The sequence below is a fragment of the Triturus cristatus genome, chromosome 2_1, assembly GCF_964204655.1.
Source record: "Triturus cristatus chromosome 2_1, aTriCri1.1, whole genome shotgun sequence".
NCBI classification, from domain to species: domain Eukaryota; kingdom Metazoa; phylum Chordata; class Amphibia; order Caudata; family Salamandridae; genus Triturus; species Triturus cristatus.
The window spans coordinates 968,702,163-968,726,483 of NC_140581.1; the positions used below are offsets into that span (position 1 = coordinate 968,702,163).

Below are 24,321 nucleotides of genomic sequence, written 5' to 3' on the forward strand. Positions count from 1 at the left end.
GATAAGAGAAAGATGCCCCCCTTCAACAGTATTGTGAATGTGGTCATGGGTGCCTGCCTGTTCTAAAGATGGTGGGAAAACTTTAGCAATGTCGCTTATCTTAAGCCCCTGCCAGGTCCAAAAGTGACGAGGGAAGACTGGCTCTTGATTGACGGTTGCCCAGCAACCGTTGAAAAGCAAGAAATGAGGTCCCCAGAATTACAGGCTATGCCGGACCAAGCAGTCACTGCTGCATAGGATATGGAGGAGGAGCACGCAGCTGTAAAGCAACTAAGAATTGCTCCAGATGCTGTTTATCCTGATCCACAGGCTAGACATATATGCCCTAACTGTGATCCCATGGCAAAATATGTACAGGGACACCGATTGCCAAAGGTTCTGTAACTTGCCTAACAAAAATGAATGTGTCTTCATGTAATGAAACTTGTGCTATGCAAAGCGCTCTGATACCCGATACCTTCGGGTCAAGTTTGTGCTATATAAAACTCCATAAATAAAAAAAATAAAAAAATATTCACCAATTCCTGAGATCTCTACAATTCCTCAGGAAGGCTGTCTGGTCTTTCAAAACGAGGCTTATTTCAAGCTCATCACACTGTATGTCACTGCTCGCAGATGAATGGAAGGATATTGATGGTGAGATATTTTTATGTGTCTTAGTCAAACGATATCTAATGGAGCTAGATTCTATGCAGCATGTGCAATCTTTACACTTACAAATGACTTTTGTAAGTCCCTAAGCATGTTAGAGATATTTAAGATGAGAGGAATATTTCAGTTACCTAAGGCATTTGGAAGAACAAGTCCATATTCTACCAGACCTCACTTTTGACAGATCAGGTGCCACAGCTTCAGCCTCAGTAGCGGCAGTAGCAGCTTGCACAAACCTATGGAGGAGATTTTACAACATGGATACTTCCCAGAAGGCTCTTTCAATATGTATTTCCTGTACATGTGTGTAGGAAAATGCCTCTTTTTGTATGGTCACCCCCCCATGTTTTTCAACTGATGATGCTGGCTTTCGACTTTGAGAGTGCTCTAAGGCCAGCTAACCAGACCTCACTGCCAGTACCCTGATCCTAAAGTGTATGTTGAGTGGGATGTATCCAATTTGAAATGGCTAACTTCCTGTAAGGCCCAGGTAAAGTGTACTCAGGTACCCAGGGCATGTAAGTTACCGGAGGGTACCCCATGGCTTGCAGCACGGTCTGTACCCAGGGCATGTAAGTTGGAGGGGTACACCTGGACTTGCAGCACTCCTTCTGCCACCCTGGAGGACCCTCAATCAAAACAAGTCCCCCAGTCCACTAATGCAGACTGGTAGTGCAGTCTTTCACTGATAGCCTGACTTTGCCATTGAAAGCATGAGGTAGCAGCAACCTGGGGGTGGGCTAGTGAGGTCTGAACCCAAAGAGAGGGTTCTCGACATCTTGGGAGTGGGCAGGATGGTGCATGCTGGGATAGCCAGATGCCATACTCTACAGAAAGTGGTCATCAGGTGGGAGGGAACCTGGTTGCCCATTGGCTACCAACTGCATCCTGTCCAGAGGGCACTTTTCGAGCATAAAGGGGGCAACCCTGACATCCAGAGCTCAGATCTCAACCAACTTAGAAGAAGGACTACCTTGCTGCACCAAGGGACCAGAAAAGAGGAGTCTGTCCCAATGATGACTGCACCTGCTGCATCTTGTGGCTAGAGTAGAGAGGGGCTGTGCCTGTCATTTCCTGTTCAAGGAGAAGCTGTCTCCAGAGCTCAGTCAAGCCAAGAGAACTCCAAGTGCCAGGTGACGTGCCTTCTGTTAGCAGCACTGGGAGACAACAGCAGAAGAAGCCTGCTGGGGCAAGTGTGTAGCCCAAAGGCTTCAGGTAGCTACCACCACGCCCGCGCAGCACTGACAACCACGGCCCGACGGAAAGAGTTTAACCCAAGTGTGCTGAGTCTGGGTGGATGCTTCTGCCTAGTATTGTGGTACTGCGGAAATAAACTGGATTTTCACTTTTGACCAGATTCGGAATCCAATCTGAACAGGGCAGATGCTATCCAAACAGAGCCTTAAACAATACAAAAGTCCTGCCATCAGGCAAGAGGCCAGGATTTGTTCCATATTAGGGGCTGGGCATTTACAATCCCATAATAAGACATAGGCCTGGCATAAGTCAAAGTTGACTCTGGATCCAAGCTAGGCATCGATTCGGTGGTAAGCACCACTGGAGCCGAGGTGGTGGCATGGGGTGGCGCCGGTAAAGTCACAACAGGATCAGGCACCGCTAGGGCAGGACTCACTGGCATAAGCACAACTGAGGACCCATGTGATTCCATGGGGCCTGAAGGTGCTCCAGAATGAGCCAGAGTCATACTAAAAAGCTGCAGCATGGCTTCCTTGGAGAACTGTATCTGCTGTGAGGTTGGCGATGGCCCCGGGAACTCAAGCGTGCTGGGTCCAACCTCGGAATGTGTTCAGAATCAGACAAGGGAAGTGATGTTGGTACATTGAGTATCACCTGTACATGTTCTTGACGGGGGATGATGGCATATCGATGAGTCAGGTGTATTATAGGTTATGACAAGGCTTGTCTCATTTTTTACAAGACTTGGGGGCATATTTACAAGGGCATTGCGCCACCGAAGTGTCCCTTTTTAGGATGCTCCAGTGGAGCAATGCTCTGCTCCATATTAACAAAGTGGCGTTAAGCCACTTTGCGTGACGTTAAGTCACTTTGCCTGGCCTAACGCCACTTTGTAAATATTGTACCCTTTCACGCAGGTACCTGAGGGAAAGGGGCGTGCAATGGGTGCTGCTGTGGATGTTCCACCGCAGCACCCATTGCTTTTTGACGCTACCCCAGATTTACAAGGATGTGTAACTCTGAGGCAGAACCAAAATCTAACACCACTGAATAACAGGTGTTAGAGTGGCGTAACAAGGAGAAACACTTTTATTTCTCCTCGTTTTTTCTCTTTCTATGTAGAAAGAGCAAATCACATTTAAAGATTGTTTATGTGCAGTAAGGTGTCCCTTGCTGCACATAAACAATCATCCCTGCAACACAGACACCCTTTCACCATTGTGCAAGGGTGCCTGAGTTGCAGGGAGTCATCTCTGTAATGCAGGCACCCTTGCATTGTGGCACAAGGGTGTCTGTGTTGGCGCTAGGCAGCTTTTTGTAGCGCCAGCGCAGGGAAAACGCAGGAGTGCACTGTATACTTGTAAATACTGTACAGCCCTGCATTTTTTAAATGACGCAGTACAGTGCGGCGCAGCAAAATTGCTTGCAGTGCCGTACTGCACCATTTCTTTGTAAATATACCCCAGAGAGACCTGCCTAGTCCCTAGCACACATCCTGTGGCTCAGCGACCGACATCTGCTTCCTGCAATCACTGCACGGTTTAAAGCCTCTGGACTGTGGGGTAGACATTTTCACTAGCACCCTGTCTGCCAAATCACATTTTCATAACTCAGAAAACATTTACTAAAAGTTAGGAGCAGAGCTCGGGATCTACATTGCAATGCACAGAAAGGAAGGAACTGATGTCAGCATTGGTGATGTCTTTATAAAGGCTCTATGTCGTCACTTCCTTGGACATGGAAGCACAAGCGACAAATACAGACCAACAAATAAATGATTTATAAAACAAAGTTAATACAATAAAAAGTATATGTACAGTTTAATTTTCTTAAAGATGGTTGTTATAGTTGAATAGTACATCATAAACATCTTGAAGCCCGCATCTCGGAACAGGCCACTCAAGGTTAATATGTTCAATATTCAGGGGCACCAGCAGGATTAGGGGACACATTGTACCAACAGTGTCAACCAGTAAGAAGAGAGAACAGCTATTTAAGATCAAGTAAAATCACAGTTTTAAATGTACATAAATTCAGAATTACAAAGTCTAGAGAAACCATTCATTCAGTCTGGAGTAAGAGTGTCAGGCGACTGTCGACCGATGACACCACCCGAAACTCTTCTGCAGTCTCCTAACCATCAAAGAAACCATGTCAGAAAATTCATGAAGCAGCTCCACCATGGAAAAAACAGAGCCTGGCATAAAAGGTCGAACAGGGACAGGAAGGTCTAGTTGTTTTTTGTGGCAGGTGAGGACTCTTGGCCCTTCAAAGAGAGTCCACTGAGAAGAGCCTGAAGTTGTTCAGAGAAAATTAATACTCAATATTCAACATTCTTCTTGTACCACTTTCTGTTTTGGAGAAAAATGAATTATGGGGCAGACGCGAATGTGCGCCCTACAAGAGTAAAGCAAAATACCCAGCATTACAAAACGCTCAGCGCCTCAATTCACAGAATGACTTTGTGACAAAGTTTTTGTATGTCTCATTACCTTTATTGCAATGAAGGCAGAGTCCTTTGGAGTCCCTGTTCTGACAATCTTCAAGGACACTTGACCCACGTTTTCACACACCTCAATGTCATGTGGCAGAAATTCAACCTTGGACCATTTTAATTCCAAGCTGTGAAGAAAAAACACAACACTGAAGGAGTAAATGGCCCCAAAACATTTTTCGACCTCTTTATGGCCAATCTAATCAATTTGCACTTTATTCAGTGCCAGTCTTTTTTTTATCAAATACTTAGTACGGAGCTATGCCATGTGTATCAAAAGTTATTTCACTTGCTTTATGTTGACTATAATTACAATGGCCATATCTCAGGTGAGTATACTGCATAGTATGATCATCTTCACCACCATATAAACAAATTACATACCTTTAAAAGTCACTATAATTGTATACTGGATTATTCTTTTTTAAGGAACGGCTCAATCGATGTATTCGCCTCTTTGTAGTCTAAGGGCTTTAATTTGAGGAGAAAGGAAACTAGTCTCCCCTAAAAAATTGGCTGAAGACCGCCCCCTCATCTCTGAGCAGCCTTCTTTTTTAGACGGCATGTGTTTGTGAGGTGCAAGATAGCAGAGCCACCAGAAACTTGACCGGTGGGAGGAAGGTTTGGTATACACGGTTCACAGGAAAATTGCATCCTTTCTTTCCAAGATCTCCACTAAAACTATAGCAGTTTAGCAAATACATTTTATTAAATGTCCACTATGCAAGGACAACCAGTGCTTGAGTGGCATTTGTTAGGTGGGGCCTAGACATGGACCTCTAATCTGAGTGTCCAGTTGTAGTAAGTGCGCACACAATGGTGTCTTCTTCCTGCCATGGTCTGGCAGGCCTGCAGCCATGGTATTTTATCACTTGGCATGCATGTGAAAGGTGATTTGGAGGGAAAATGTTCACCGCAATCCCAGACATTATTACACTTAGCTCCTCTGCTGCTATTGGTTTGGCACTGACACTGCATCTGCCACAATAGCAGGTTGGCAGCTGGACAACCAAACTTAAAATGAGCCTTTAAGAAACATTTTCCTATGATTTATTTGGAGATTCATCTTCATATCATTTTCAATTTTATTATGTACTTTTCATCAAATGCTTCCTTGTACATGCCTTATAGTACTATATCAGGATGTATACTTACATATACCTCTGCTATCAACAACAGAGCAATCTGCTTCTGTTAGTCAATTAGGCTGCTCCTCTGTCATTTCAGTGAACTCCTCAGGTCACTTCTCATGGCTGCCAGGGGCAGCTCCTCCGTAATGGCGGAGGAGCGTTGCCCTACTGGTCAGTCAGTCAGTCAATGTCAAGTGAAAAATAAAATGACTGCTGACTGACTGAGCCGATGCCAGCAGTGAAGGTAGAGGCCGGGCATAGCAGGTAGGAATGGCAGGTGCACTGTCAATGTACATGTCTGTTTGGCTGGCCGTCTTAGGCCGGCCAAACAGACATGCAAAATTAGGTTCTTCCCACCCTATTCCCCCCAATCCCCACACAATCCCAGCGCTGCTCTCATGCTATACCATGCTATATGCTATGCAGCGCCAGGATTGGTCTGAGTGACGTGGTGTGCCGCTCAGACAGTGCCTGGAAGCCTGTGGCGTTTCTTTAACTCAGATGTGTGCTGTGGGCAAAGGTTTTTGCTACGCTTGACATGCCCTCCCCATACCATCAGATTGTTTTGCACAGAGACTCACCGATTTGATGTCCTTTGTTGCACACAATGGAGCATTTAGATTCAAGCACATGCCCTTTAGGTTAGCTTTGGCCTCGTCAGTGTTTCAATGTGTGATTGAGGCCATGTTCAAGGGTGTCGACAAAGTGAAATGTTTTATGGATGACATTGTTTTTCACGATGGATGAGGTGAAATATGACAAGGCTTTGGCTATATTGAAGGAAAAGGTGTCACATTGAAAGTGAGTAAGTGCCAATTCGCTGTGACCTGACCAGTGTGGATTACCTAGGCCAAAAGATATTAGCAAAAGTAGTAGAACCAAAAGAAAGCTTGACGAAAGCAATTGAGGATTTTCCTGCACCCCAAAATAAGGATCAGTTACGATCATTTTTTGGGATGCCAGAATTTTATGCATGGTTTGTACCGAAGTGTACAGAGAGGATAAAAAGTATGAACGGATTGTTAAAAACAAGTCAGATTTGAATGGACAGAGGATGTGGATAAGGAATTTTGTGTGATAAAAGAAGTAGCTCTAGATACTATACCACTTAAGCCATATAATACACATGATCCAAGCATAATGGTGATGGAAGCGAGTCAATATGGTTTGGGTACTGTGTTGAAGTCGAGAAATAGAAAGTATGAAGTGGGGACATTTGTGTCACAAGTGTTGCGGGTAGCTGAATCAACATACTCTGTCATTGAGTGTGAAGCACTGGCATGTTATGGGGTGTGAAATATTTCAGGAAGTATCTTTGGGGTTTGAGTTCACCATACAAATGGACCATAAACCTTTGGTCAGTTTATTCTCAACTTTGGGAGCCTGTAAGGTGACCCCCAGAAAGCCAAATGGCATTATAGGCTACAGGAATTTCAATTGAAGCTGGAGTACATACCAGGGGTGAAAATTATTTTTGCAGACTGTTTGTCACATTTGCCCATGAAGGTAAGTGTGGAGGAGTGCAAAGAAGTTGATGTTTGTGTGGTGGCATGTACAATGACAGATGAGAAGGAACGTATAAAGTAAGAAGAATGGAAAGACGCAGTAAAGCAGGATAAGGTGCTATAAGAATTGATTTCATGGTTGGGTAAAGGATGGCCAAGGGAGAAGGTTGACGATGCTCTGAAAATGTACAAAGAAGTCTTTGAGGAATCGAGTATGTCGGAGGGTATCTTGATACGAGCCAATTTACTAGTGATGCCTCAAGGTGTGTGAGTGAAGTTATTGAAGATGGATCATGAAGGACATGTGGGCATGAGAGCTATGAAGAGGAGAGTCAGGAACACATTTTGGTGGCCTGAATTGGACAGGGGGGTGGAGAATTGGGTGAGAGAATATGTAGTGTGTTCTGTGAGCAGTAAGTCACAGGTGACAGTGCCAAGTCCAGTGGAAGCGGCGCCTGTGCAAGAGAAACCAAGGCTCAAACTAGGCATTGATATCATTGGACCCATAAATATGCTGAAAGAGAGCTCAGATATGGTATAGTGTTAGTAGATAATTATTCTTGTTGGCCAGAAGTAAACTTTGTCAAGAAAGTCAACTCTGGGGAAGGGGTAACATTTTTACATGATTTGTTAGTTAGTTAGTTAGTTAATGACATTTGTTAAGCGCTTGGTTGCACAGAGAACAGTGCGTCCCCGCGCTGACAATCCTACCAACATCTCTTCAGCTTAGCTCACAGAGGGTGAGCACTAGGGCCAGGGACATACTATGCTGAATTTGTCTTAGGGAAAAGATGGGTTTTCAGCCTCTGTCTGAACCTGGTTTCAGACGGTTCCATCCTCAATTCGATGGGTAGGTCATTCCAGTCTTTGGTGGCATGGTGTCTAAAGGAACGTCCTCCCATCCTTGCTCTGTGTATCCGTGGCACCACTAATCGCATGCTGCCCATCGACCTCAGAGGGCGTGAGGGGCGATAGACTGGGAGCAAGTCCTGGAGATATGGAGGTGCTTTTTTGTGAGCTATACGGTGGGTGATGCACATAGTTTTAAATTTGATTCGTTCCTTTATTGGGAGCCAATGCAGGGAACGTAATGCATGTTTCCCAGAGGCTCTCCTAGGGAGGTTGAGGACCAGCCTGGCAGCTGCGTTCTGGACGCGTTGTAGCTGTGTTAGGCCTTTTTTGCTGAGTCCACATAGGAGGGAGTTCCCATAGTCTAAATGGGAGGTGACCAAGGCATGTACCATAGTTTTTCTGGAGCTGGGGGGCAATAGGTCCAGGATTTTCCTCAGGACCTTCAAGAGGCCATAGCATTTTCCGGCAACCTTACCAACATGATTGGTAAAGGCTAGATTAGAGTCCAGAAGAAAGCCAAGGTTTTTAACTGTGTCTACCGGGGCCGGGACAGGGCCCAGTTCAATGGGCCACCAGGCAGAAGTCCAGATGGAAGGACAGGGACCTACGATAAGAACTTCCGTCTTATTACCATTAAGGCGGAGATAGTTCTGTTTCATCCAGCCGTCAAGTGCCACCAAGCAGACCGAGAAATTCTCAGCATCCACAACTGGATCACGGGACAGATTGATCACCAGTTGTGTATCGTCTGCATAGGAGACTATTGCAACACCATATGACTCCACCAATTTGGCAAGGGGTTCCATGTACAGGTTAAATAATGTGGGGCTCAAAATCGAGCCCTGTGGAACCCCTTGCCTGAGACATCTTACACTGGATTTACATGGTGGACAATGCACTTGAAATCTCCTGTTCTTAAGGAAGGAAACTAACGACTCATGTGCAGGTCCGGTTATTCCCTTTTCATTCAGGCGGTCCAGTAATACGGGGTGTGATACGGTGTCAAACGCCGCACTTAAGTCCAGTAGGACCAGTGCGGCCGTGTGACCCTCATCCGCCTTACCCCGCAGCAGTTCTGTCGATAGGAGGAGGGCGGTCTCTGTCGAGTGTTTGGCTCTGAATCCCGACTGAGACATGTGGAGGAGCTTGTTTTCCTCCACAAAGCTCACCAGCTGTCGGTTAACCAATTTTTCTACTACCTTCGCACAGTAGGGAAGGAGGGAGATTGGTCTCAGGTTGTCTAATTGCGTTATGCTTATGTGGGCTTTCTTTTTTATTGGGACGACTTGGGCCAGTTTCCAGCTATCCGGAACTAGACATTCCTGGAAGGAAAGCGAGGCCATGTCACCTATATGCTTCGCTACCTGGGGAAGGTGACTGCGAAGAATCCTCGCTGGTACCGCATCTAAGGGAGAGCCCAAGTGAATGTCCGATAGGATGTTGATAAGCTCCTCTGCTTGGGGAACCACAAATTTCCTAAGTTCTTCCCTGACCTTATTTCCGCAGTTGGGGTCGGGCAGATTTGTAGCTTCAGAGTTAGTCTGAAACGATGCATAGATCTTTTCTACCTTCCCTATAAAGAAGTCTGCGATCTCATTGCATGACTCAGTTGAGGGGGGGGCTTCCCCTGAACGTGCTAGAGGGGCGGAGAGTTCCTTCAGAATCATAAAGAGCTCTTTAGATGTGTTCTCTGCACAGTCAATCCTTTTATTATAGTACTCTCTTTTAGATTTCCTGATCTGGCTGTGGTAAGACCTTAGTTCACTCTTATAGACTTCACGTAGTGAGGGGGCATATTCCACTCTCCATCTACGCTCCAAGGTTTTACATTTGGTTTTAGCGGCGCGCAGCTCAGCGGTGAACCACGGAGCGGATTTCGTGCTCCGTGCCATGGCTTTATGAGTCCAAGGGGCTACATTATCCAGCGCACCTTGAACCCATTCTTCATACATCCTGTACGCCTTAACCAAATTGTCGCTGAGCTTTGGGGGTTCCTGTCCTAGGGCTTGACTGAAGGCGTCGTGACTGAATTTCCTCCAGTCCCTGCGCCTAATAACGGGAGGTTTCTGTAAAGGCCCCCTGTTGGGCAGTCTTCTGAGTTTAAAAGGGATCAAATAATGATCTGACCACAGGATCTTAATCGGAACAGAGACACTTATATCTTCCCAGTTTGTAATAATTGGGTCCAGCAGATGTCCTGCTTGATGGGTGGCTCTGTTGTCAGCTAAAACAAACATGAGAGCTCTAAGTTCATTAATTAGGGAAACAGCCTCTCTGCAGTTGACATCATCCAAATGCACGTTGAGGTCTCCTACAATCATAAACTTATTATGGCGTAAAGCAGATTGCGTTAGAGCTTCCAGGAGGCTTTCAATGAACGCAGTCGCCACACCCGGAGGACGCCTCAGAGGTGTAGGTAATGGTTACCTGCGCTTTCAGTCAGCGCTACTTATAGGCGGGGGAGTGGGCGTGGCCAGTGAGGTGGGCGTGGCCTCGCGAGTGCAGCGATGGCGGCCTTTTAACCAGCTGTCCCGCGATGCAGCGCTAGCTCCGCTGCTCGTGGGGTGTCCGCTAGGCGCTTAGTACTATCTAAGCTCAGGCAGAGTTTTGGCAAGTTTTAAAAGAAGTGAAACACAAAATACACAGTTTTTAAAAAAGCGATAGACTTGGCCTCCGGCTTCCGCCTCAGAGGTGTAGGTAATGGTTACCTGCGCTTTCAGTCAGCGCTACTTATAGGCGGGGGAGTGGGCGTGGCCAGTGAGGTGGGCGTGGCCTCGCGAGTGCAGCGATGGCGGCCTTTCAACCAGCTGTCCCGCGATGCAGCGCTAGCTCCGCTGCTCGTGGGGTGTCCGCTAGGCGCTTAGTACTATCTAAGCTCAGGGAGAGTTTTGGCAAGTTTTTAAAAAAAGTGAAACACAAAATACACAATTTTTAAAAAAGCGATAGACTTGGCCTCCGGCTTCCGCCTCAGAGGTGTAGGTCATGTGTGAGGGGGCCCCAACTGAATTAGTTTAAGGACAATGGTGTGCAATTCATTTCTGAAGAATTTGGTAAGTTCACGAACAACTGGGGGGTGAAATATGTGACTACCTCCCTGTACCATCCCAGGAGTAATGGCTTGGTAGAAAGGTGCAATCATTTAATCAAGGATAATGTACAATGTGGGCATTACATACGACTCTCAATGCGGGTACAGGAATATCACCTTTTGTTTTACTCAATGGAAGGGAGGTGGTAAATAAACTGGTGTGTCCATGGATAAATGGCTTGGAAGTGTTGGTGGAAGTTGGAGGTTGAAGTCAAGGAAGGGTATTGCATCAGAGTCAAATTGCCTGGTATAATTACCAAAAGAAATGAAAAAAATTCTGAGCCCAAGAAAGTGATATATATATGAAGGCGCATGTGGCCAACCTGGAGGATGGCAAATGGTGAAATAAAGAGAAATGTGCCATACAAAGAAGGCACGCCACAAGCAGCATGGAGAATACAGATGTAAAGGAGAAGTAACTTGGTGGTGGTTCTGGGGACAGGAACCGGATATGTACAAGAACTCCCAGGGAAAGGGAAACAGCTGTATGGTTGCGTGACTATATAATGTGAAGGTTTTATTGTACAGGGAAGTTTCTTAATTGTTTTAAAGGACAAGATTTTTTTTTGCTCATATCTTATTGTATTAAAACTATTTTCAGCGTTATTATTCTATGAGGGGTGTAAGAAACTGGCTCCATATATACTGCACCAAAGTGAGGTACGGTGTGTATAGAGTCCAAGAGTCTCCAGAGGTTTGGCAGAGGTTAAAGTTAGATAGAACTTTACTCTCTAAAGTGGTAGCTTGTTCGAGCAGTAAGGCAGTATCAGAGGACAGTGTAAAGCATTTGATGTACACACTCAGTCAGCAAATGGCCTCACACATTCAAAGAACTGAACTCTAGGCCAATGGTTTTGTATAAAAAAAATATACTGTTGTTTTATTTCTAGAACCAAGCAAGCCTGGTACAAGTAAGCATATAAATACTTTGCAGTAGTAATTGACTTGTATGAACACAGTTCAGAATTGCAGTATAACTTGTACTGGTTTTGGTTACAGTTTTAAGAAAGCACTTTGCAACACATTGCAGGTATAGTGCATTCAATTGAATGGGCTTTTTAAGTAAAATGCAGTTAATTACTTTTCAGATTACTTTTCTAACCACAGGACTGGATCCTAGATTCAGTCCTGGGACATTTCCTGAAAACAGGTGAGTAAATGCGTTTTGGTTAAAGGTACGAATTTTAAGGAATATTATTGCATTTCAAAAGTTGACACAAACTTTTTCAATAGAATCACCAATGTTATCCTATGGGAGGAAATTCACTTAGCAGGTAAGTTAGGTTAGTGTTACGTTTTCTTACTCAGGGCTGGATCCTGGATTCAGCACTGGGACATTTCCTGAAAACAGTTGAGAAAATAAGTTTTGGTTAATCGGCTGATTTTTAAGGAATATTTTTATTTTTCCAAAGTCGACACTTAGAAACTTTTTGAGAGAAAAAGTGTCAGTGTTATCCTATGAGGAAAAATGAGTTATCGGTTTCAAGGTAAGTAATCGGTCTTTTGAGTTAGGGTTCTGGGGTTAGACTCAGGGGTCTCCCAGGGTCAGAGATGCACTGTTGTTGCACCCCCAGTGGCACTAGGGCAGCCGGGTGCAAAGTGTTGAGACCCAATGTTATCCTATGGAGGATAGGGGGGCTCCGGTTGGTGGCGGCTGGAAAGAAGGCCACAGGGTTGTGGGAGCACAGCTCCTAGGGTTAAGCTCAGGGCAAGTTGGGGACCAAGTTAGTACCAAAGGGGCACCCTCAGCAGCGCTTGGGCAGCCGGGTGCAGGGTGCAGTTTTGAGGTCGGGTGCCCTGTTGAGTTCAATGGAGATTCTCCGGGACAAAGAAACACTGCAGGCTTGGGGTTGAAGATCTTCCAGGAGTGACCACCACTTCGAGGGGTAAGTTGGGATATAGAGGGATGGTTAGGCACAACTGGGTTGGGCACACAAGGCCTTGGGGCGAGGGGTGCAGGGGTGCCTTTGGACGTCGGATTTTCTTACCCGCTCTTGTCGCGGTAGAGGGGGTCTCCTGGATTGAGGCTGCAGGCGTCGTCTGGATTCTTGAGGCAGGTCAGGGGTCACCAAATCTCGGGTCAGGATCGTCGGGGGGACCTCCTTGTGGTGTTTGTTCATTCAAACACAGACCAGGCTCGGCGGGTGCAGAGTGTGCTGGATTCGCGATTTCTGGCTGGCACCAGAAGCTGCAGTTCAAACACGTCCGGTGTTCACGGGAGAAGCAGCTTGGAAAGTGAATGCAGGCAGGTCCTCCGGGGTTTTTGAGGTTGCAGGCCGCTGGACAAGCCGGGGTTTTGCAGGAGCAGGTTCGAGGAGAGACAGGCCTATAGGGCTGGGGCCAAGTCAGTGCGTGTCGTCCTCTTGTTAGCTCTGCACAGCTTCTCATACTTCTTCTTTTCTTGTGGTTGCTGGATCTCAGGAAGGAAGGTTCAGGGTGCCCCTGAATACTAAATTTAGGGGCGTTACAGGTAGGTAAAAGGCAGGGACCAATGAGTCCCTTCCCTGGGGTGGGTACACCCCCTATTCTGCCACTCTCCAGTGGGAGGGGGGCAGGAGCCTGACCCTGGTTGGCTGGGTCCCCCATCCTCAAGATGGCAGGGACTCGAGGTTGTGCTTCACCTCACCTGCCCCACCTTAGGGGTGGAGTTGGCAGAGGTGGGCACACCTCTCTTCCTCACTTGTTTTACCTGCCGGTTCTCCCACCCAAAGTGGGAGGTAGAACCAGTGAGGACCAGTTACTGAAAGCATCAAATTGTCTGGAGAAGCTCACAAAGGCGGCATGCCTTTGTAGCTTCTCCTTCGTGAACCCTGCCCATCCTGGGGGAGGAGGCTTGGCACCTCGTCCCAGGATGTGCATTGTTTCAGGCCCCCGAGAGCAGCAACCTCTCGACCCAGGGGTCCAGAAACATGTCTGGTGGTGGCAGCCTGCACAGCCACTCAGTCAGGTCACTGGGAGTTGGTCGAGTTTCAGGGGGCATCTCTAGATGCCCTCTGTCGTGCATTTTACATTAAATCTCACACTGGCATCAGTGTGGGTTTAATGTGCTAAGAAGTTTGATACCAAACTTCCCAGTCTTCAGTGTAGCCATTATGGTGCTGTGGAGTTTGTAAGACAACCTCCCAGCACCATATACTCTTAATGGCAGCACTGCACTTACAGGGCCCAGGAATGGACCTGGGTACTGTAGGGGTACAGGGCTCATAATGCACCTGAACCCTCATCACCGGCATAGGGCACCCAGCTAGAGAGGTGATTGATGTATGCCAGGGCAGTGGTTTGTGGGCATGGCACACAGGGATGTGTGCCATGTCGACTCTTTGTTTTGTTCTGCACCTAGACACCCAGCCTGAAAAGGCAGTGTGTGTGTGGCAGGGCACAGGGCCCCTAAGGGTGGCCCAATAAGTGCTGCAGCCCTTAGGGGCCTTCCCTGGTCACAGTGCCCTGGGTACCTATGGTACCATTTACCAGGGTCTGACATGTGGCCAGAGATGCCAATTGGGTTTAGGCTTCAATGCAGTTTTAGGGAAGGAACACAGGCCCTGGGTACCTGATTGCCAGGAGCCCAGGGCACACTCAGTCAAAGTACATCAGCTATTCAGCAAAAAGTGGGGGCATACCATGCAAGAAAGAGGGCACTTTCTCACAAGGGGGAGCTGAGTTGGGTCTGGCTGGTGGCTCGTGGGTGGAAAGCTGGAGGTTGGCGGTTATGTAGAATGGATAACTTTGAATGTAGGCAGTTGTTTCTATCTGGCTGCCCTGCTGTTTTGTGTTGTACGAAGCTCAAAGTAAAACGTACCTGTTTGGATCTTTTGGCTCTTGTGATCCTTGCAACCCGGCACTTTGCAATATTCTAACGAGAAGTATAGCCCCAGACTGCATTTGTGGACATGCGCACCAAGCCTTGTGGCCTCCTGCACAGACATTAGATGTGCCTCCACAGAGGAGTGCAGCAGAACCCCACCTCATGCTCTGTTTACTTAGATCTTTTCAGCTAATGGAGGTGGTTTGGGTCCAAACCAGATTGGAAGTAATCCAGACAGTACCCACCATCAAAGGGAGGGGATGTATGCAAACATCTTCCTAATGTAACTCCAATTGCATTACCTGTGTGTGTGTAGATTTGTACCTCTTGCTCCCTATTGAAGGGTCTGATGTCAGGGAGTCTGTCCCTAAATGCACTCCCTTGATCTTCCCATGTTAGCAGAGTCAGACTGGGACAAAAAACAGGCTGGGGCACCAAAATAAAACCGGCTGCTATTAATGACTTAGATAGCTAAACAAGTGCTTGAAAATCGGGGCAGTTTTGAATCTGTAAAGATAAGCTGTATAAGTGTTTTCTAAGATATGGATTTGAGCTTGCTGCAGGCAATGCATAATATCAGGGAAATTCACATTAGAACCCTGCCCAGAAGACCATAAAACAGTCAAAAAACTGATGCACACACTGACTTGTCAGACCAGCGCTCCGGACACTGCCTGATTGGCCTAAAGGCCTGTCCGACCTTGTATGTGGGTTCCGGGAATGGTCCTTGCAGCCCTCAATAGCCTCTCCCAAAGGGCAAACACCTGGCACACTAAATATCTGACACCTTCCAAGCAATGAACCTACAGTGTGTCATCCCAAAATAAACATGCTGACAAATGTATTGATGTTGTGTAATGGAAGCATGCATACAGTGGATGGAGAGTCACAAGTTGCATGGGTGCATGCCCCATGCAATTTATGGAACACCCACTTCTGAATCTGAATCCACTGAAATATCTGGCATGCCTTTAGTATTACAGAGGATCTCTACTACTTAGGAGCCTATTTATGAAAGGGCAAGGGACGGAAGGCCCATATTTAAGGCAATACAGCACTTTCCTACATTTTCTTCAAGCGCTGGCACCCATTTGGCAGCTTATTGCCAACACAGGCACCCTTCAACCATGGTGCAAGGGTTCTTGCATTGCACGCAGGAATGTTTTTGTGCAGAAATGGTAACCTCCCGCCACGAAAAAAAATCCTGAAAGTCATATTCCTCTATGTATGCTGCAAAATGCAGCACACATGCAAAGAGGAAGTAACAAGGAGAAATAAACATATTTCTCCTCATTACGCCTCTTGTGGGAAGACGTATCTTTTAGGCAGGTCTGGTAAATCTGGAAAGGCATCAAAAACCACAGGAGTTGCGTGGGAAAACCCATGCAACGCCCGTGGAGCACCTTCCCAGGGCAGAGAAATGCAATCCAGCAATTTGTGCTGCGTTGCCTTACTCCAGAATTATGGAACCACCCAGGGCCACACAAAGTGGCCTTGCGTGGCTTCATAAATCTGACATTGTGTGGTGCAAGAGAGACACAAACCTGCTCATAAAAAGGCCCCTCAGTGTGTTTCATCTAGTGTAAAAGGCACTGTGCACTATGTGCAATTACTCAGCTTTATTGTATTGTATAGTTTGCAAACTCAATGGGCCTGATTCACAAAGGTAAACTTACACTTTGTAGGAAGTTTACTACTGTTTTGGTATTCACAGACTACAAGTGTAATTTTACTAATAGTATTTTTGCTAATGCGGAGACTCCACCTTGAGTGCAGGGGATCCACAATCGTAAAAATTAGTGGAAGTAAAATTACACTTGTAGGCGGTCATTTACAAGAGGCCTGTGGCTCTGGAGCGTTACTTCTTATGACGATCCGGTTGCACAGGCCACTCAATCATATCTATGTGGTGACGCAAAGCCACCCTGCATTGCTTTGTATGGTCCGCCTTGCCTTACTCTACGTCAAGTAGGCATTCCAAGAGCTTTGCTGTGGGTGTTCCCACTCAACACCCATGGATTTTGACACTGCTCCAGATTTATAACGTCACATAAACGTGGGACAGCGTCAAAAACGTTCACGTCCCCAGAGCAGGCATAACGAGGAGAATTGTTTACATTTCTCCTCTGTTGATCCTCTTGCCACTTGTGCTGCATTCTGCAGCACACATAGAACAAGGAAAACACTTCTCGTGATTGTTTTTGTGCAAGAAGGTGCCAATTCCTGCACAAAAACAATCATGCCAACAACACAGACACCCTTGCACCATGGTGCAAGGGGGCCTGTAGTGGGGCTCGACTTGAAATTGTGCATCAGCGCTGACTGAAAGGACAGGAATGCACTTTATCTTGCAAATATGGTGCATTCCTGCCCTTTTTAATTGGTCTAGGGCAGTGCAGCAAAATAGCTTGAGGCACTGCCCTACGCCAGTTCTTTGTAACTGAGGCCCATATTTTGTGAGTAATAAACCATTAGTAAACTTATTACAAAGTATAAGTTTACCTTTGTGACTCAGGTGTAGGACTCTTGGTCTGTGCAGGGTATGGCTATTGCCTCACTACATTCATGCAGCTTCTCTAACCATAATCCTAACATGTGCATTGCCAAAAGTGCAATTCTCTGGAAGGACCCCACCCACGCATCATGACCCAGAATCTGCCATAGACATACGTTGGCTAAGCTCTCTTCATACATGCCAACCCTCCTGATTCATAAAACACACAAAAGGTGATGGGAGGAATGCGTGCAATTTGTCTAACCACTGGAGATCGCTTGGGGTAGTATCTCAACCCATCGTTCTTTTGCTCACCATGCCACCGGAAACAAGCATCCTGGGACTGGTTTTGGGGTATGACTCCTCATCAGCCAGGCTAGCTTGAATCCAGTAACACAGTGAGCATGGGACCCACACCTGGTCATACCCATGCCATTTAGAGCAGTACACGAAACAAACACACGAAAGGTGATAGGAGGAATGCTTGCAATTTTTCTAGCTACTGACGATCGCTCAGGGTAGAATCCCAACGCATTGTTCTTTTGCTCACCATGCCACCTCAGTTTATATCCAGCCATATGCAAATCAGTCTTGACCCTGCTCCTTATGGAAAGAGTCCAACCCGTACTGCCAGGCCAGGTCCTCCCTGAACCGGAAACAAGCATCCTGGGACCAGATTTGGGGTGTTATCCCTCATCAGCCAGGCTAGCTTGATTCCAGTGACACAATGAGCATGGGATTCACGTCTAGGTATACCCATGCCACTTCGGGTGGTACATGAAACACACAAAAGGTGATGGGAGGAATTCTTGCAATTTGTCTAACCACTGGTGATCGCTCAGGGTAGCATCCCAACCCATTGTTCTTTTGCTCACCATGACACCTTAGTTTAGACCCAGCCATGTACAAATCCGTCTTGACCCTGCTCCTTATGGGATTGTCTAGCCTGAACTGTAAGGCCCCCCTGGACCGTAAACAAGCATCCTGGGACCCTGTTTCGGAGTATTGCCCCTCATCAGTCAGGCCAGCTTGAATCTAGAGACACAGTGAGCATGGGACCTACGTAAGGACTTACCCATGCCACATAGGGCAGTACATGAAACACACAAATGGCAGTGGGAGAAATACTTGCAATTTGTCTAACCACTGGCAATCTCTCTGGGTAGCATCCCAACCCATCGTTCTTTTGCTCACCATGATACCTCAGTTTACACCCAGCCTTGACCCTGCTCCTTATGGGAAGAGTCCAGGCGGAACTGCCAGGCCAGGTCCTCTCTGAACCGGAACCAAGCATCCTGAGACCAGTTTCAGGATATAACCCATCAACCAGGCTAGCTTGACTAAAGTGACACAGTGAGCATGGGACTCACGTCAGGGCTTACCAATGCCACTTAGGGCTGTACATAAAACACACAAAGGGTGATGGCAGGAATGCTTTCAATTTGTCTAACCATTGGCGATCGCCCAGGGTAGTATCCCAACCCATTGTTCTTTTGCTCACCATGCCAACTCAGCTTAGACCCAGCCATATGCAAATCAGTCTTGACCCTGCTCCTTATGAGAACAGTCCAACCTGAACTGCCAGGCCAGTTCCTACCTTAACCGAAAACAAGCATCATGGACCGGTTTCGGTGTATTACCCCTCATCAGCCATACTACCTTGAATCCAGTGACACAGTGAGCATGGGACCCAGATCTGGGCATACCCATGCCACTTAGGGCAGTACATGAAACAAACAAAAGGTGTTGGGAGGAATTCTTGCAATTTGTCTAACCACTGGCGATCACTCGGGGTAGCATGCCAACACATTGTTCTTTTGCTCACCATGCCACCTCAGTTTAGACCCAGCCAGCCATTTTCCAATCAGTCATGACCCTGCACCTTATGGGAACAGTCCAACCTAAACTACCAGGCCAGGTCCTCCTTGAACCGAAAACAAGCACCCTGGGACCGGTTTCGGTGTAATACCCCTCATAACCCATACTAGCTTGAATCCAGTGACACAGTGAGCATGGGAACCTCGTCTGGGCATACCCATGCCACTTAGGGCGGTACATGAAACACACAAAAGGTGATGGGAGGAATTCTTGCAATTTGTCTAACCACTGGTGATCGCTCAGGGTAGCATCTCAAACCATTGTTCTTTTGCTCACCATGCCACCTCAGTTTAGACCCAGCCAAATGCCCATCAGTCTTGACCCTGCTCCTTATGGGAGCAGTCCAACCTGAACTGCCAGGCCAGGTCCTCCCTGAACGGAAAATGTTTGATTTGCTCTGCATTTTTGCTTTCTTGCCCTAAGTAAGCTGAGTATGCCCATACGTGGGTCCCTTGCTCACTGTGCCACTGGATTCAGGCTAGGCTGGCCAGGGCCGGCTCTAGGGCGGTGCAATCGGTTCGACCGCACCGGGCGTTGACTTGGGGTGGGGGCGTCATTTTTGAAAATGTGTATTATTTTAAAACCACCTGCTGCCTTGTTCCTGGCCTCCAGCAACTTTCAGACATCAATTAAAATGTCAAGAGAAGTCCGGTGATTAATCATCTTCCTGGAAAGAGACCGGAGGTTTGTCTAGTGGAGGTTTTGACTCATCCTAAGGTAGCGCAGAGGGTTAGAGTGCCTGCTGGTAAGAACGTGTACCATGCACATAACGAAGTGCATAGACTGTAAATAGGTCATTGGGTTACTGCTTCTGTAAGAGAGCGCCTTTTGTTACTTGTCGTTTATAATTCAAAATCCTAATATAGAACATTGAGCTATGAACTGTCATCCTAGAGCTGCATGCAAACTGCAAGGTATATGTCAGAGCTATATGTTTTTTTGCCCAGTCTTTCATCATCCTAATCTTGTGAAAAGGGTTCATTTGGGTAGAATCAATTCTTATTGGAGAGAACCCCTAACAATGATGTTACGTTTGATATTCTAAATTTGTGTTTTTCCTGAATAAGAACTTAAACTATATTGCCTACCAGTATCGATGACATGGCACTCCTACACTACTCCTCTCAGTCCTGTCTGATGTAACATTTCCTATACACCGATCTACACACATATGATTGCCTCTGTGCAATGTGTGTGTGGTATAAAGTGCTCTGACAACTTACACTGGTGAGTGGTGCTATAAAACTAAATGAATCAGAGAGACAGTGGTTATGGAGACTTGAGGGGCACTGTTAAAGGGCGCTAGTGAGGGAGTCAGAAGCAGAGGTGGTCATTGGGGGGGGCGCCACCAGCGCTAAAGCCGGCCCTGAGCCTGGCTGATGAGGGGCAATGCCCCGAAACTGGTCCCTGGATGCTTATTTCAGGTCCAGGGAGGACCTGGCTTGGCAGTTCGGGCTGGCCTGTTCACATGAGAAACAGGGTCGAGGCTGATTTGCATTTGGCTGGGTCTAAACTGGGGTGGCGGCGGCCGGAGTGGCAAGTAAGTACAATTCCAAGCTTTTTGTTGTATTTCCTCTCCTCCCCCACCACTTCGCAGCGTCGACGGCATTTGTTTATAATAGATCCATTTACTCGGGGATAGTCTGTGATGAACGCGAACTCGGATGAAATATAAAAAAACCTTCTGTACTGTTTTCTGCTTCTAGTGTGACTGATTATTTGTTTTGACTAATTTATAGCATTTTCTAGAGCCCCATCTTTATATACACACTACTGTATGAATTGTAAGTAATAATGGAGAGAGGAGCATACAGGCAGGTCGTCTGATCTGTCATTAATCATCAAGACAAAACCTTACATGAGATATTAGGAAATGTTCAACCAAAAATGGCGCAAATATCACTTACTAATGTGATTGCACCTGCGATTGTAATGCCTGCAGGGACATCTAACGGTCAAATCTTGTACTGCAACAGCAATATTCGTTTTTTCACTGACTGAAACCACTAGATTACACAACAAGCACTGGCATAACCAATAGGTCTTGCATTTTATGTGTTAACCAATGCAAACTCAAGCTTGCCCAAATGCACATAGATTTGTTGTGCCATGTATCTGTGCAACATGAATCTTTTGATTTAAAAACAAATGAAAATGTGGTCTCGTCAATCCGATTTCAGAGTGTTAGAGATTTGTAAAATGTGTCTCATTATAAAAAACAGATGCAGTTTAGAACCCTGGTTGTGGATACGGTAGGTGCAATGCGAAGTAGGTAGGTCATTAGAAAGAATTTGAGGAAGGACGTGCATGAACCTTCATATTTTTTTTTGCCAGTGTAGATTGAAATCTGCCAAGAAAATCTGATCACAAGAGGAGTTGAACAGTATTGTGATCATAATAAGTGTCAATAAATCTAGTTATTGCTAGGTATGTTGAAGATGTTTAGCCTCAGTGGTTTAGGTGTTTTTATAATTTCCACAGTCATGTACTGGAACGAGTGGGCTTTATTGAGTTAATCAGTTTGCATTCAAGGGTCGTCTCGTGGATAAAGTTAGCCTGCCACCAGTTTCTCTGTTCTATCATGGCGGAGAAAGTTGTATCCTAGTGGTAAGATAGAGATATGGAGGATGAACAGATCTAGGTTTCCGTAAGTGAAATTGGACCAACGTCACAGTCTTGGATTAGGGCAGATATATATGTTGCATTTGGGCCTCTAGACTTATTGTTCACGAGGGAAGATTTGGTATGATATGTGGGAGATGGGGCACCGGGTCGGAAAAAAGAAGTTGATTCTTGTGCGGTTGCTTGGGCAGACTGACCTTTGTTTGTGTTTAGGACATGCATCTCTAGCACTAAATTTGGGTTAGGCGTTTGGGTGTCCAGGAGTAAGTGAGGCACATGTGGTGTAATGGGTAGGAGAAGGCTTTGCTTCATCACATACAGGTGTCAAGCAGTTCATTTGGGTCCCTGGTCTATAATATGTTAAATAAAAAGTACAAATATTACATATATATATCATAGTTTCTCAATGAGTTGTTGAGGGGCTAGAACCAGTCTCCCAGACCTAGTCATGTGAGGTTGATGAGGCAGAGGAGTGGGGCCTGCCTCAGGCCTCGGGGATGCAGAGGGTGTTGTAGGAGGTGGGCACTCCGAACCTTTAGGTGGGCAGATCTCACTTCTGACATCTGGAGCCGATAAACATTGAGAAAGGGGCTTGAAGTGTGACGAATCTCTTGTGATGGACTTTCCAGGACTTTGAACGGTTACCACACATCCTTTGCTCATCACAACCCCCAGGGGTTCAGCATCAAATGGAGCATCAGATGTGCGTTTCCATTTTTGCTTGACCAGGACTTGGTTTCCTTCCTTGAAAACCATGTCCCTAGCTCATCGGCTTTTAACAGCATAAGTCTTCATTCTGGCAAGGAATACATTGTACGGATCTCGACCAAAACTGTCGACCTATGGGAGGTCCATTGTGGCAATTTGGTTCCCATTGCTCTCCGAAACCTCAAGGTGGCAAGGCTTTTCCCTGTAGTCGAATGAGGAGTTTATCTGTAAGCACAAAGGGCTGAACATTGAGCCAATTTGAGATGACTTCCTTCTAGTGGTGCGTGCTGAACTTATCTCTTTAGGGTGCCCAGGCAGCGTTCGAACAACACCATTGGTCTGTGGCTAGAGAAGGGTACGTTTCTGATGTTTAAGATTCATGTTAGTGAGAAAATCTTTAAACTCTCAGGTGTTGAACGGTGGGCCATTGTCAGACTCGAGAATGGAGGGGACACCTCATGTTGCAAAAATTTAATTTAATGTCCCAATGACTTTGTTATGTGCGCTTGATGATAAGTCTTCCACAAGGGGAAATCGTGAGTACTCATCATCAACTTCCATAGAATGCTGTCCATTGTTGAGGGGTCCAAAGATATCAACTGCAATTCTCTCCCATACCTGCTTCGCGAGGTCAACATAACTAATGGATGCGGCATTGTTTTGGGAGAAAGGCAGTTGTACAAATGTAGGCTGTCCGGATTTCGGTTTTAACCGACTCTACCCGAGATTACCCTACCGATTGCAAATCAGCTGACCCGGTTTAAACCGAGTATCGCTGAATTTTTCAAATGTGATTCACCACTTGGCCATTTACACCTTTTGGCCACTTGAGGGAGCCAAAGCAGTACAATCCAGCATCCGAGCAGTGAAGGTTTTGAATGACAGCAGAGGTATGTATATCCCGAAGCCAACGACGGCCAGGTAGGAGTAAACGAGCCAGGCGATGAACGGGACGGGGGTGACTTCTCGGCGCCGGGACGTCCCTCCAGAGCCCACACTAGTGTCTTGTGAGCTGCGTTCCTGGCAGCGGATTCAGCAGGGAGAAGTAAGTGCCCCCAGCTGCGGCTTCAGTGCAAGCAGCACACCTTCGGCTTCTTGTGGGTTTCTGCTGTATACATACTATGGCAGGTGCTTTCTCCTTCCTCGCTTTTGCAACTATGGAAACAGCTTCTCACTTTACTTTTCCGGTCGCTTACAATCTCCTCGGTCCTAGCGCACACAGTGTTCACAGTACGTAGCTGACAGGGCCTCGCCTTAGTGTAAGGTTACCCGATGTACCCACGGCTCCGGGGACATTGTTCAAAATTAGCATTCATATCTTTCAGATGAATACAATTAAACTTTTTAACGGCCTCTTTCGACATAAAAGTTGCATGCATAAATTACCCTTTGAAGGAATTTGCATAGACAGTGCATCAGAGGCGAAACTAGAGCCAAATATCGGGGGGGGGGGCTGAGCAAAAATTTCGGGGTGGGCTGAACTTTAAGCAATAGGCAGAGTGGCGCTGCAGGGGCTCTTAGAAGGGGTGAAACAACAGCGAGGCCCAGGGGCGTAACACAGGCCCCCGCAGCCCCCGCGGTGCGGGGGGGGCCCCCAAGCTCCAGGTGGCCCCCTCACCGCCCAGTGACGTATGCCACCTGACATCAGAACACAACTCCTGCAACACTCTGCCTAGGAAACAGGACATATTTTACGGGCAAACATTTGTGTTTTTAAAAAAAAAGAAATTAAATGCATCACGAAATGGCATATTTCCTCTCGTCTCTCAAATACATAAACCAGACTTTTGACATTAGTGTCGACCCAAACGAGAGCGCTTTTAATAGGGCACTCGGCTTCAGCCATAAGTACAGTCCTGGTTTACTTGCGGCGGCCTCACGTTACGTGCCGTCACGT

The 24,321-nt window shown here is 46.6% G+C and overlaps 1 protein-coding gene across 1 annotated transcript in view; it reads right to left on the bottom strand.

The window, feature by feature from the left end:
• The window catches only part of FREM1 (FRAS1 related extracellular matrix 1), a 578,635-nt gene that overhangs the window by 73,839 nt on the left and 480,475 nt on the right, over nt 1-24,321 (bottom strand). The window contains exon 28 of the mRNA XM_085633804.1: nt 4,341-4,470. Within this exon, the coding sequence (XP_085489930.1) occupies nt 4,341-4,470 (130 nt within the window). The remainder of the gene's footprint in view (nt 1-4,340; nt 4,471-24,321) is intronic.